Here is a 15,782-nt window from a genome sequence, read left to right on the forward strand (position 1 = left end):
GAAGATTTCTGTTTATTTGACTCGTCTACTTGATATCATAATTGTAATTATATAGAACTCGTGTATGGAGTAGACCTTCACATATATTGATTATCACTAGGCTAATATTCAAGGACTAAAAACGTAGAGTGAACGCGAACGGTGCTATGACCCAGTTTCGTCCCATCCTCAGTAGCAGTCTGCTTTTACGCGAGCGAGGAGGACCCAGAGACAGAAATCAGCAGTTCAGAAAATCAAGAGATCAAAATGATGATGATGCTGCTGCTCTTGAAAAGGGATTAAACTGAATAAATCTGTCGTCAGTGGAAAATCCAGCGTTCTTTGGGTTACTGTTCTAGTTTTCTGCAGTGCTGTTTTTGTAACCAGGGCATTTTCTCCAGGTTTTTCGTCAGGTTGGTGGTTTAATTACTAGCGAGTTCGACTAATGAATGCATCGTTTTTCACTTTCCTCCATTCCATAGGATTGGGATACTGGATGCATGCGGCCTAAAACAATAACCTTAGTTTTTTATTCTCCTGCTATTCAGTTCTAGTCGGCACGTAGCTTCACCGTCTCCCCAACTGAATTGACTGTTGGTGAGAACGGACCGATTTGTGCTGACAACCGAGGAAGAGAAAGGGAGAGATGCCGTTGCTGAGCAGCCGTTGTGAAGCTTGACTGATCATGATGAAGACCGATACCTCATCTTCCAAGAGCACCGGCTCTGGTTCGACGCTGAGGAGCCCATCCCCGCACCGGAACGCATACGAGGCGGGGATACAGGCGCTGAAGCCTGTGAAGGACAATGCTGCAAATGGCGATTATATGCAGGAAGGCCCCCGCGGCCGCCGGAGCTACGGCTCCAACGTGCACCGTATCAAGAACATGTTTCAGCAGATGCAAGGCCCAGGGAGCACATCTCCCGGCGGGGAGGGGGAGGGAGGGGAGGACCTGGAGAAGACTACTGAGAGAGTGCGTCTCTCCCTCCCCAGAGCCGGTAGCCTGAATGAGAATGTGGACCACAGCGCCTTGCTGAAGCTGGGATCCACTGTCTCAGAGCGGGTTAACCGGTTCAACCCCAATGCCAAAGAAGAGAACGGGCAGGCTCCCCTAGCCTCATCACCCAGCTACTCAAAGCTGCAAGAGACACGGAAGATCTTTGAACAACAGCAGGCGGCACAGCAGCTGGAGCGGGAGAAGCAGGCCGCTGCCACCAACCGGGTCCTGCTGAAGACAGAGCGGACCTCTGGCCTGGGCTTCCATGATGGCAGGCTGGACGTGGTGGCCCGGTTCAACGGCAGCACAGAATCCCTGGACAGCCTGGACACCACCGAGGCCGTGTCCCCCACCGTCTCCCAGCTCAGTGCTGTTTTCGAGCGGGCCTCTGAGCTCCGCAACAACCTGCACCGCCTCTCCTCCACCCCTCCACTGCCCTCCCGGGGGGTCAGCACCAAGGTGGGGGTGCAGCTCAACTCCAAAATCATCTCCAAGAGGGCGAACCGTGCTTCTGCCCTCCCAACAGCCAGCCAGGAGGAGGAGGGTGGTGGGGGGCGCAGCCAGAGGGACCTGGATGGGCCTCCCAGAAGCCTCAGGGCTAAGGCTGCCCCCTCATCCTCCGATGGCCTGAACGGAGGGCAGAATGGAGGCCACAGTGGTCCGACACTCCCCGAGCCCAAAGAGGGCCGGGATAAGACTGGAACCCAGGCCAAAGCTGAAGGCCAGTCTGAGGATCACTCTAGTGACCAGGAGCCCAGCAGCACATTAGTGAAAGCTGACATCCACCACATCTCTCTTGAGAATGGGGAGAACAGTACAGAGAGCGAGGCCCAGGTGAGGGAGACCTCTCCCAAGGGCACTAGCAGTGAGAGAGGGAGGCAGGGTGGAGATGGAGTGATGGGCCAGGGGGGTACAGCGGAGGAGGGGGAAGAGAGAACTGTAAAGGATCAGTCAGGGGGAGAACAGGTGGATATCAGAACATACAGCGCAGTGGGGGAGGACTCTGGAGGGAGCCAGCGGGATGAGGAAGAGGAGGATGAAGATGAGCCGTATGAGCCTGAGTCCAGCTGTCATGAGAAACCTGGGCTGCCTGAAGAGGAGGACCCTCCCCCCAGCCGGAAGATCTGCTTCAGCACGGGACCTATCAAGGTGAGCTCACACACTAATAGAATATACATGGTCACGTACACACCATTGCACTGCATTCAGTTATATTTACACGTCACAGGCTTCCATATTTACAACCAGTCCTTTTGTAGTAGTGTTTGACTTGGACACTACCACGGATTTCCTTCACGCCATACATGACTATATGCTTAGTCATTTCCCCCCTTGCCTCCTCTCCCCCTTGCCCCCTCCCTCTGTGCCAGTAGCCTTGTTCCCAGCCAGTTGCCACTGCCTGCCTGCATTCCCACTGTGCAGCTGACATGGCCCTGAAAGAACCAGTCTGTAGATCCTTATCTGAAATGCAGTGGGAGCTAGCGGTAGCTCCCTCTCTGTCTCTGTGGCTCTCTCTCTGTGGCTCTCTCTCTGTAGCTCTCTCTCTCTAGCTCTCTCTCTCTGTAGCTCTCTCTCTCTCTGTAGCTCTCTCTCTGTCTCTGTGGCTCTCTCTCTGTAGCTCTCTCTCTCTCTCTCTCTCTCTCTGTAGCTCTCTCTCTCTCTGTAGCTCTCTCTCTCTCTCTCTCTCTCTAGCTCTCTCTCTCTCTCTCTCTTTCTCTCTCTGTAGCTCTCTCTCTCTCTGTAGCTCTCTGTAGCTCTCTCTCTCTGTAGCTCTCTCTGTAGCGCTCTCTCTCTGTTGCTCTCTCTCTGTAGATCTCTGTAGCGCTCACTCTGTTGTTCTCTCTCTCTCTGTAGCTCTCGCTCTCTTCTCTGTAGCTCTCTCTGTAGCTCCCTCTAAAATGCTTTCTGTCTCTCAGTAGGTCTCTCTTTCTCTGTGTCTGTAAATAATTGTTAGGGAGGAACAAAGAGGCAGAATAATTAGCGTAGCTGCTTATTGTGTGTTGGGATATTCTGACTGGCTATACTTGTAAAAGGTCAACAGCAGTGCAGTGGTTGGTTATATATGGATGGCGGTAATGCACCTAAAAAGAGTACACTGCCATTCAAATCCAAAGAAGTAGAACGGTTGAGTTATGTTAGTGGTTGGTTCATTCCCATGTGCTTTAGTAAGTTACAGTACTTTGCTACATGAGGAAGAAGTAATATTGATGATTTCTCTCAGCATTATAATCCTGATATGGCTGTAGCCTCCTTTTTCCAGACTTAGCATATTTACTTGCCTGCTTATGGGCCATATACTGGAGATGGCTTCCCATTTTATTCAAACTCGTTAGGTAGGTTTATGCTACCAGAACACCGATCCCAATGGGCAATCCACAACAGTTATCTGGATTTCACAGAGAAGTGAACATTCACACATTTGCAATGCATTTTCTACAAACCGATATGGATATTGAATAAAAAATGAAACTGATATTGATTTTCCGTATCGTTGCCCATCACAAATGATTCTAGACATAGATGTATGTTATTGTAGACACTGTAATAAGCTGGAGGCTACATCCATGTCAGGGCTAGGAGGGGAGAAGTTGATTCAGTGTCTCTACTGACTGGGAAGTGTAATGATCCAAGAAGCAGTGTACGATTCTCTGCTCCCCCAGCTCAGTCTCACTGCTCTGTCATGAGTTGTGTCCCAAATGGTAGCCTATTCCCTATATAGCACACTACTTTTGACCAGGGCCCACTGTAGGGAATGAGCTCTGGTCAAAAGTAGTGCCTCATGCAGTGCAGGAGTACTCAAATAATATTAGAGAAGGTCCGGTCAGTAAAATGTCCTAGGTGGTAAAGGTCCAGATGGATATTGTCATTTATCAGCATAGTAACAAACCCCACCTTGCAACCCATGTGACCCCAAACTGTTAACACTCCTCTTGTTGGCGGAGAGAAAATGTTGCTGTTTTAAAGCTGAGTTCCTGCAATTCTACGCATTTTTCCATGCCTTATTTGTGTTTATATGATACCAGGGGTCAAAGCCCGACTGAGCCACACCCCCCCAAATAATATTATTATTTTATTTACATGTTGTAGTCGGGACCCGCAGTCTGTATTGACCCAGTTCTAGGTCCGGATCCAGACTCTGGTCCGCCAGTTGAGTATGGGAGATGTAGGGAATGGTCGTTGGTCAAAGTAGTCCACTATGTATGTATCTCCCTCACTAGCTTTACACACCAGCTGTCAGAGCAGCTCACAGATTACTGCACCTGTACATAGCCCATCTATAATTTAGCCCAAACAACTATCTCTTCCCCTACTGTATTTATGTATTTATTTTGCTCATTTGCACCCCATTATTTCTATTTTTACTTTGCACATTCTTCCACTGCAAATCTACCATTCCAGTGTTTTACTTGCTATATTGTATTTACTTCGCCCCCATGGCCTTTTTTTGCCTTTACCTCCCTTATCTCACCTCATTTGCTCACATTGTATACAGACTTATTTTTCTACTGTATTATTGACTGTATGTTTGTTTTACTCTATGTGTAACTCTGTGTTGTTGTATGTGTCGAACTGCTTTGCTTTATCTTGGCCAGGTCGCAATTGTAAATGAGAACTTGTTCTCAACTTGTCTACCTGGTTAAATAAAGGTTAAATAAAAAAAAATATTTAAAAAATGTAGAGAATAGGGTGCCATTTGGTATGTAGCCCTGTTCTCTGCTACCCCAGTTCAGTCTCACTGCCCTGAGTTCTCCAGCATTAACATGGAGAGAGAGAAGCCCTAGCTCTGCCAAGTCAAGTGTGCGTTGATACTATTAAGTCCCACACTCACACATGCAGCGCCAGCTCAAGCAGCTACTGAAACAGCTCTTGCAGCTATCATGACCATCCATATTGAAGTTCTCTCTCTCTCTCGAACAGCGTCATGCATCGTCAAATTATGTTTGACCAATGAAGCAACTGAATCAATGTTGTTTCCATGTCATTTCACTGAAATGACGTTGAACCAAAGTGGAATAGACGTTGAATTGATATCTGTGCCCAGTGGGTAGGCTATTTCATAAGATATGTTATATTTCAACCAGTTATGATAACCCATCATTCCAGATCACTTCAGTAGAAGAAGTTGTGACCCTATGAGAGTATCAAAAAGAGAAAACTGTGACTTCCTGTAATGTAATGTTTTACATTGGCTCGCCATCTGCGTGGTGTGACAATGCAGCAACAGCTCATTAGACCTAACAGAGAGCAGAGTGGGTCGGTCTGTGCTGTGGGCTTGTACCCAACAGCAATAACAATAATCTATTGCATTTCTGTAGCGCTTTTTATAACAGAAATAACACTCAAAGCGCTTTGTGGCTGACTGTCTCCCTGTCTTTTTGATATGTTCAAGTAGAGCTCGGAAAGTAAACCGAAAATTATAGACACCAATCATCTTATCGCAGGCATTTTGCTGATATCGTTCGTTACAATATATTACAGAAATGTGAAGTTTTAAACAAAATTTGTTTGCTAATTTGGGTGAAAGTTAAACTGTGCTGCAGATGAAGGTTAGAACTTGTCATTCTATTTATTGTTATCGCATCAATTCAAGCAATTTTATCTCAATATGGATTTTTGTCCATATCGCCAAGCTCTATGTTCAAGAAATCTCAAAGCGCTTTGTGGCTGACCGTCACAGTCTTTTTGATATGTTCAGTCTAGTACTACTGTACCCAACAGTGGCTGTCCTCTGAAACAAACCCTCCCATCACACTGACATAGTCCTTCACTCTGTATCAGAGTCTCTTTTGTTATTTAGATTGATATGGGTACAGTGGGAATGCATGGGAGTCAGAGGGAGGACAAATTGAAGGCCCTTTATTTGGTGGCTAAAATGTCATGGTTTAATGACTGCCAGGACTTTGGTCAAACAGTATTGTCACTAGCTTTTTTGTTGTTGCTGAATGTCTCTGTGTGTGTATTTTTCTTCTGTGTGTTTCGTTCGCTGTTTCTACTGCTATCTCACTGTCTCTCTATCTCTGTGTGTCTTTCTCTATCTCACTGTCTCTCTATCTCTGTGTGTCTTTCTCTGTCTCGCTGTCTTTCTCTATCTCACTGTCTCTCTATCTCACTGTCTCTATCTCTGTGTGTCTTTCTCTGTCTCGCTGTCTTTCTCTATCTCACTGTTAAATGTAATGTAAATGTAATGTAAATGTCTCTATCTCTGTGTGTCTTTCTCTGTCTCGCTGTCTTTCTCTCCCTCGGTGGTACAGGAAGTACCCGTGCTTGGCCATTTTTTTTGGTGACTATTTCCCCCTCATCGTATCTGCGCTCTCTCTCTCTCACCCAGACGCCCACACATAGGAGTTGTTGTGGTGACAGCCACTGGGGTCTGTGTCAAATGTATTTCTTTTTTTCTCTTCTCAAACTGGCACAAACAGCATCGCTGGGGTAAAGTTCAGTTCACACTACTGGCTTTGTTCACTCTAACACCCTCCTTTCTCTCACTCACTCTCTTTTTTTTCTTTCCATCTGTCACCATTCTCCTCTTGTTTTATGATAAGTTGATGAAAATAGCAGCATTGTAATTACCACAGATAGGCCTCTCCTTTGGGGCTGTCTGCTTGTTGTAAACACAGGAACCTGCTCCCCCTGTTCCTCACTTCTTATTTGTTTTGTTGTCCTTACTCTATATTTCCTGTTTTACATCACTGTATTTCATAACTGTTCTCTCCTATTCTCCTGGTACAAGATGCTTTGAATTATTGATCCTAATGTTGATTGGAGCGATTTTAATGTGTGTGTGTATGTATATTATATATATATCATTTTTTTATAATCTCCTTTGAATTTGTACCATGTGTGTAGAAAAAACTATCTGCAACATACACTCTTTCAACCAGGAACAGAATTCCCATTTGTCCCTCTTCAACTATCTTTCCACCTCTGTCCATTCTTCACCAATCCCCTCTCTGATTAATATTTACAGCCTACACAGTGGCATCCCATAATAGTCGGAGCTAGCTCCAGTCATGAATACACATTTGATCGTTTTTTTTACACTGTCTGCAATTCAAACAAATAAAGAATACAAAAATTGTCTTTGATGTGATTATAGCCCAGTAGACTTTGTTGACTAGATATTGAAATGGGTTGAAAACTTATTTAGCAGGTATGTTTGCAAGCGTTAGTAAAATTGAGGCTTTTTACTTGGACCACAAGGGAAGCCAGAGAGATGTAATGCATCACATTGTGGCCAGGTATGATCAAACAGGTTCACTGGTAAGGGACAATTGGCCAGTCATCTCACACACTGTCTACCAAGTGAATCTATTGGCCAGTCATCTCACACACTGTCTACCAAGTGAATCTATTGGCCAGTCATCTCACACACTGTCTACCAAGTGAATCTATTGGCCAGTCATCTCACACACTGTCTACCAAGTGAATCTATTGGCCAGTCATCTCACACACTGTCTACCAAGTGAATCTATTGGCCAGTCATCTCACACACTGTCTACCAAGTGAATCTATTGGCCAGTCATCTCACACACTGTCTACCAAGTGAATCTATTGGCCAGTCATCTCACACACTGTCTACCAAGTGAATCTATTGGCCAGTCATCTCACACACTGTCTACCAAGTGAATCTATTGGCCAGTCATCTCACACACTGTCTACCAAGTGAATCTATTGGCCAGTCATCTCACACACTGTCTACCAAGTGAATCTATTGGCCAGTCATCTCACACACTGTCTACCAAGTGAATCTATTGGCCAGTCATCTCACACACTGTCTACCAAGTGAATCTATTGGCCAGTCATCTCACACACTGTCTACCAAGTGAATCTATTGGCCAGTCATATCACACACTGTCTACCAAGTGAATCTATTGGCCAGTCATCTCACACACTGTCTACCAAGTGAATCTATTGGCCAGTCATCTCACACACTGTCTACCAAGTGAATCTATTGGCCAGTCATCTCACACACTGTCTACCAAGTGAATCTATTGGCCAGTCATCTCACACACTGTCTACCAAGTGAATCTATTGGCCAGTCATCTCACACACTGTCTACCAAGTGAATCTATTGGCCAGTCATCTCACACACTGTCTACCAAGTGAATCTATTGGCCAGTCACACATTGCCCATGAGAGGGGGATGGGGGACCAGACAGATTATCAGCAAGGTCATTCTGTCCCACTTTTTTTGGCTGGGCTGCACCGTATTATACAGTCTATGGGCTGCACCACCCAACTCAATGCACACCACAGTCCTGCTGCATGCAGCCTCTGTGCGGTTTCTGTATGTGAAGCTAGAGCTGTGGAGGTCATGACATTTTGTTAGCAGGTGATTGTCAAGCAAATAACTGCCGGTCTCATGCTAATTGACCGTTAACATTTAGCATCTCATGGCTTCCACGCATAGCCTACAAGCCACTGATGCAGACTTTTGGAACATCTACATTTTAAAAAGTATAATAAATCAATATAGCCTACACCATCACAATAAATCCATGTATTTATTTTAGACAAGTCTAAAGAAACATGACATGAAGAAAATGTAATATATTTCAGAAGAACAGAATAGCATACTCTGAGTTGTCCTTATGTTAGGTCCAGATCTGGCTATGCCATATGGCTGTGGGCTACACTAGTTCATTTAGCAGACAAGATTTGCTTAGAATTCCGTGGCATTATTTGATATTATTTATAGTATGAAGAATACAATTGAACATAAAATAGAAAGGATGTTTTCTCCAAATGAAATCTGAGGGAGTGCGCACATGCAGCTATTCTGTGTTGAGCGGTTAACTAGGGTACGTGGGACGGTAACGTCCCTCCTGACCAACATCCAGTGAAATTGCAGAGCGCGAAATCCAAAAATACTAATTTCAAATATTTAACATTCTTGAAAATATGTGTTATACATCAAAATAAAGCTTAACTTCTTGTTAATCCAGCCGCTGTGTCAGATTTCAAAAAGGCTTTACGGCGAAAGCAAACCATACGATTATCTGAGGACAGCGCCCCGCATACAAAAACATTAATCATATTTCAACCAGGCAGGTGCGACACAAAAGTCAGAAATAGCGATATAAAAAATGCCTTACCTTTTTATGATCTTATTCTGTTGGCACTCCAAAAGGTCCCAGTTACATCACAAATGGTCATTTTGTTCGATAATGTCCTTTATATCCATAAAAACTCAGTTAAACTGGCGCGCTTCAGTCAATAATCCACTCAGTTTCCCTCCATCAAAATGCATACGAAATGAATCCCAAACGTTACTAATAAACTTTTCCAAACAATTCAAACAACGTTTATAATCAAACCTTAGGTATCCTAATACGCAAATAAACGATACAATTTAAGACGGATAATAGTATGTTCATTACCGGAGATAAATATTAAAGAACATGCTTTCCTCCACGCGCCTGGAAACACTACTGCCAAAATGGGAGCCACCTAGAAAAACTACAATTTCTGGGTCATAAAAAAAAAAAAAACAGCTTGAAACTCTTTCTAAAGACTGTTGACATCTAGTGGAAGCCCTAGGAACTGCAATCTGGGAGTCTTGGCCTTATTAAAATACTAGCCATTGAAAATAGTGGTAAGCTGAATTTTTTTGGGGGGGATGGTTTGTCCTCGGGGTTTCGCCTGCCATATCAGTTCTGTTATACTCACATACATTATTTTAACAGTTTTTTTTACAAACGTTAGAGTGTTTTCTATCCAAATCTACCAATTATATGCATATCCTAGCTTCTGGGCCTGAGTAACAGGCAGTTTACTTTGGGCACGCTTTTCATCCGGATGTCAAAATACTGCCTCCTACCCCAGAGAGGTTAACAAAGAAATGGGTTCTCCTCTATTCTTAATTTAGAGATTCATGCAACTTTAGTTGTGATTCAAACATTGGGCTATATGTTTTGATTTTTAATATGTTCTAAGGCTGCATGATGCGACTAATGATGATTTGAGAAAAGTTGCATGAAAGGCATGCGCTCTGCTTTGTTTTTTTCACAGCCTGCACACACTTCATCAATCTCTCATTCAGAATTTGACAAGCTCTTGATAATGCCTAGAATTTCCCGGCGGCATCCCCCTAGTGTGACCATAACGCCCCCTAAACAAATCCATGCCTTTTGCGCCCAGTGGACGCTGTGCCCTTGGGCTGAATATAACAATTATAATTGCCTTCTTTCAGCTGCGTGTTCCGAAGCACCTCTCACTCACATGGTTCTCTCAGATATCTCAATTCTTATTAGCCAATACCCGTCACTTGATTGAGGTCTTCTCACAGGCATCTATCTCAGCTCCGAAGTAGCTACAAGTGAGGACAGACACATCGGGGCCGCAACTGCGCACGTCCTTCTTATCGAATTCCGAGGTGCATATTGAAGATGTTAGAAGGACTGTCCACCTATACTTTTCATCAGCCAACAAGATGAGTAGGCCTAACGAACAGCAAAAGCACTAGCCTACAAGAAATAATATTCCAAACATAGTCTGGGACCGTTGTGGGATGTGATAGATCCCAAATGAATACACTACTCATATCAAAAAAACTTTCAAAAGCAATGATGCTCATGCAACCGATCAAAACGTTTAGGTTAAAATGTTGATAAACTATTAGGCTATTTCTTCACATTATAAGCACAATAATCCGCAGACGGCAGTAGGCTATAAGTGCGAATGTTCCAAAATGCAATCAATTAGCGGGAAAACACCATTTTCATGTAATGCTTTATTATAAAGGTGCATTTTTATGGTGAAAATTATCTTCCCCAAACTGTATGCCAGTTCAGGCTCAACACCAGTTGCAAAGCGGATTAATGTGCTTAATTAAGAAGTTATTTGGCCATTTTAGTTGCGATTCAAACCTTATCAAAACATATAGGCCTACTGGCTAGGCTACATGAGGTGGGGGACTATGATTGGAAAAATTTGAAAAAAAGAGGCATGTGACATTTCTTGCCTTACTGCACACAAACTGGGCATCATTCACAAGTGATTAATATATCATTCAGCACTCCATTACTCTACTTCTTGATCAAATAGCCCTTACACAGCCTGGAGGTGTTGGGTCATTGTTCTGTTGAAAAACAAATGATAGTCTGACTAAGCGCAAACCAGATGAGATGGCGTATTGCTGCAGAATGCTGTGGTAGCCATGCTGGTTATGTGTGCCTTTTTTGAGTTGTAAATACATCACTGACAGTGTCACCAGCAAAGCACCATCACACCTCCTCCTCCATGCATCACGATGGGAACCACACATGCGGAGATCATCCGTTCACCTACTCTGCAGTTGGTACCAAAAATATCAAATTTGGACTCATCAGACCAAAGGACAGATTTCCACCAGTCTCATGTCCATTGCTCGCGTTTCTTGGCCCAAGCAAGTCTCTTCTTATTATTGGTGCCCTTTAGTAGTGGTTTCTTTGCAGAAATTCAACCATGAAGGCCTGATTCACACAGTCTCCTCTGAACAGTTGATGTTGAGATGCATCTGTTACTTGAGCATTTATTTGGGCTGCAATCTGAGGTGCAGTTAACTCTAATGAACGTATCCTCTGCAGCAGAGGTAACTCCGGGTCTTCCTTTCCTGTGGCGGTCCTCATGAGAGCTAGATTCATCGTAGCGCCTGATGGTTTTTACAACTGCACTTTCAAAGTTCTTGACATTTTCCACATTGACTGACCTTCATGTCTTAAAGTAATGATGGACTGTCATTTCTCTTTGTTTATTTGAGCTGTTCTTGCCATAATATGGACTTGGTCTTTTACCAAATAGGGCAATGTCCTGTATACCACCCCTACCTTGTCACAACACAACTGATTGGCTCAAATGCATTAAGAGGGAAAGAAATTCACTTTTAACAAGACACACCTGTTCATTGAAATGCATTCCAGGTGACTACCTCATGAAGCTGGTTGAGAGAATGGCAAGTTTATATGAAGCTGTCATCAAGGCAAAGGGTGGCTACTGTGAAGAATCTCAATATCAATATATTTTGATTTGTTATATTTTTGGGGGTTACTACATGATTCCATATGTATTATTTATTCGTTTTCATGTCTTCACTATTATTCAACAATGTAGAAAACAGTAAAAATAAAGAAAAACCCTGGAATGAGTAGGTGTGTCTAAACTTTTCACTGGTACTGTATATGCGGAGCTTATACATTTCCAGACCATTCAGATCTGCAAACATTGCCGAATTAGGGGGAAGGGGTGACGAACACATTGGAACTGACTGTGATTGTTTGTTGGAGGTATCCCTTCCTTATATTTAGCTTGTTTATGCAGTTTAATTAAGGTTCAATTGTCATCAGGAGACTTAGTGGGATTAGGTGTTTGTTGTAGTTACGTCTGCTTAATTCTCAGAGAGACGTTAAGTCTGTTATACGTGCTAAGATTGTTTGTGCGGTTTGATTAAGGTTTGATTGTCTTCAGGACAGTAAGTGGGAGATTGAGTGTTTTTTGTCGGTAGGCCCACCTGAGTGATTCTCGGAGGGACGTTAAGTCTCTGCTGAGCTTGTTGCTGCTGTGGTTTGATTAAGCTACAAGCCAGCTCTCGGAAACCAATTTATCACACATCTAGTGGGTTAATTGCAACAGATATCCGGTACATTGAAATGAAATGCTCTGAGACTGCAAGTAGCAGATAGACTGCCTGTTCTGAACTATGAATGAAGATGTTAATAGAACACATGAGACAACCAATCTCATCACTTTCCATCCCATAATTCTACTTTGGTAGTTGAAGAAAGCTCTGACCTAAAGTGCCATTTCAATGGGACATGGGGAGAATCTCGATTGCATTGCCTTGATTCCTCACGTCCACTCTCCTCATCTCCTTCTCAAAACCCATTGGATGAGAATGTCAGAGGGGAGGGATCTCTGACCTTTGCATCCAATAAGTTTTGAGGAGGCCAGGACAGAGGATGCAAAGGAATCAAGAAAATGCAATTGAGATTCTACCATGCATGGAGAGCAAATAGTTTACAGTGAAAACTAACATCTTGTAAAAAAGAAAATGTAATAGGAAGAGCGACTAAGAGTGTAATAAAAAAAGGTGTGGAACGCCCCAGTGATAATGTTAATAGGTTAGCAGCTGAGCTTGTGGAGAGACTGTGTGGAGAGGAACATGCTATTTCTGTTGTGAGAAACCAACTAAACTCACCCGTCAACACCACATCCACATAGCCTCTTGGGTTTAGGCCAGATTTTGATTTGTTTTTGGGGAAAGCAACAAAAGGAGGAACAGGGTAAACTGCTTTCTACTAGGACCGCGTTTCCCAAACCCGGTCCTCGGGAATCCTAGGGGTGCACATTTTAGTTTTTGCCCTAGCACTACACAGCTGATTCAAATAAATAATGATCATTTGAATCAGCTGTCTAGTGTTAGGACAAAAACGTGCATTCTTTAGGGGTCCTGAGTACAGAGTTCGGGAAACCTGGTACTAGGAGGATGTAACCAGTTGACCACAATGTTACCCAACCACATCCCTCCCAGCTAAGGGCTGTGTACCAAGTGGCATCCTATTCTCTAGTTCAGGGGTAGGCAACCCTGGGCCTGGAGTGCCGCAGGCACTTCGTGTTTTGGATTTAACTGACCTGGAAGACCAGGTATGTTGAATTTAGGCAATGTACACTGTGTTGATCAAATCCTCGAGTAATTAACCTAGTTTTGACACAATTGGCAGGAAATGCTCAATGTTTCAGGTAGTGAAGAGGAAACAAAGCTTCATTTGACCAGGGCCATAGGGACTAGGGTGCCATTTAGGGTGCAACCTAGGAGCCATTGTGGTAATTGTTGAAAAAATATATAATAGCATAAGGGCATGCCTCTATAAACCTCCCATAGTACCAACCTAGTCATTTGTGTGTTGCTGGGGTTTTTAATATGTGAAACATTCCAAGCGGTTTCCCTGTTTGGTTTCCTTGTTCTGACACAAACAGAAGGCGTTAGCTTAGTTTAGCTACTGGCTGCACACACAGCTTTTGTAGGGCGGTTGGTGGCAGAGAGGGTTGGAGGGAGGGTTGTTCCTGGCCATCTGTTAGCCACTGTGACCTATTATCTGTCACAACTGGAGCAGCAGCAGCATGTATCCTGCCCCAGCCCTCCCCCTGCCCTGCCCCAGCCTCCCCCTGCCCAGCCCCCCACCTTAATCCCAATGTTTGTCTCCTGAAAGGGGGAAAGGCTGGCAGGCAGGCTCATGTCGCTCATTGACTGCCACAATGCCACCTTATCTGCCCCGCCCAGCTCAGCCAGGGTTCATCGACTGTGTGTGTGTGTGCGTGCGTACATACAGTACAGAAGGGAGGGAGGGAAACAGGGAGGATATGAGAGCATCATGTAAGATGATCAGTGTCTGTCCTTTAGTGGGATACTCCCATATAAGGAAGAAGTAAATCTCTTGACTTTGGAAGGAGAAAGTGTTAGCTTTCTGTGTGTGTGTGCGCCATGTCAGTGTGTGTGTGTGTGTGTGCCATGTCAGTGTGTGTGTGTGTGTCTTTGCCTTGTCAGTCAGGCAGATGATGCAGCCCAGTCCAACACAGGCAGGTGGTACAGAGTACAGACACATCTGGATGTAGGGGACTTGTTTCCTTTGACACATGTTTTAATACTCTATACTGCCTGAACTGTAGTTGGTCTCTGGTCACAAGGCCTTGAAATGGGGTCAGGAAGGGCCACCAGCTGTGGTCATTAAACTCAAGGAGCGAATTGCCATTTGAGACAGTGGCTAAATCCCAAATTACACTCTACTCCCTATGTAGTGAACTACTTTTCAATTAAATTCAGATAACTTGATTTGTCCCCTTAAGGGCAATTCTATTAGCTCTATGGTGTTGCTTCAGACACAGAACAAAGGCACAGATACAATAAATAGACAAGAATAGGGCTCTGGTCGAAAGTAGTGCCCTATATAGGGAATAGGGTGTTATTTCGGATGTAGACAGTTAGAGAGCTTTGGGGGACCACTTTCAGTTGTTTTAACTGTTGATGTGCTAATGCCCTCAAACTCAAATCTGGACCTCCATGCCAGTTCCACTGCTTTCTTTCATTCTTCCCCTCTAACCTGGGACACCAGGTGGGGTGTAGTTAATTATCAGGTAGAACAGAATACCAGCAGTAGTACAGACTTTGTAGCGTAAGATTTGAAAACCCCATTCACACGAAGGCTAAACATATTTTCTGTCTGTTTATAATCCAAATGATCCTAATCTGCCTAGATACGAAGGTAACCTAAATCACACAACCTATTTAGACCATATGCCAAACCCATGCCATTGGTCTACACCAGTCAGAGGTTTACTGGTTTAGGTAGTCATTAACGTGCGTGTGTGTGTGCCTAAATGTGTAGCTCTGAGGTGGCATTTGCGTGGTCATAGGATGCGTGGTCAACAGTGTATGTACTGTACAATGGCTGCTTTGATGTAAGAGCTCTTCCGGGTGTTCAACTGCACAGACCTAGATACAGAAAATAGTCAATTTAGTCAGGTTGATTAAATCATAAGGGCAATGTCAAATCTGACAAGCACTTCACTGTGTGGTTGCTACGGAGACAGAAGCCATGTGATTTAGATGACACTGTACAAGCAAAGAGGTGTGTGTGTGTACTGACTACTCTGAGACAGGCACAAACAGATGACAAAAGGTAGCAAACATGAAGACCGTTGTAACCGAGAGGAGGAGGGTTATTCATTGGAGGGAAACGATTAAAGGATGAGAGGTTATATTGGGAACTGAGGGAGTGAGGAGAAGAAGCAAAAGAGGGAGATAAAAAAAAAAACTGGGAATGAGGAGTGA

The 15,782-nt window shown here is 44.0% G+C and overlaps 1 protein-coding gene across 2 annotated transcripts in view; it reads left to right on the plus strand.

Annotated features, from left to right (window-relative positions):
* LOC129828867 (neurabin-2-like) overlaps nt 1-15,782 on the plus strand; it is a 25,781-nt gene continuing 9,999 nt past the window's right edge. Inside the window, exons 1-2 of one of the 2 annotated variants that reach the window (XM_055890129.1) lie at nt 1-392; nt 528-2,125. In XM_055890129.1, coding sequence (XP_055746104.1) covers nt 665-2,125 — 1,461 coding nt within the window. In that variant the 5' untranslated portion in view covers nt 1-392; nt 528-664. Of the gene's footprint in view, nt 2,126-15,782 lie in introns of both variants that reach the window. The other variant, XM_055890128.1, reaches the window with a different exon arrangement.

Source organism: Salvelinus fontinalis, chromosome 30 (assembly GCF_029448725.1).
Source record: "Salvelinus fontinalis isolate EN_2023a chromosome 30, ASM2944872v1, whole genome shotgun sequence".
NCBI classification, from domain to species: domain Eukaryota; kingdom Metazoa; phylum Chordata; class Actinopteri; order Salmoniformes; family Salmonidae; genus Salvelinus; species Salvelinus fontinalis.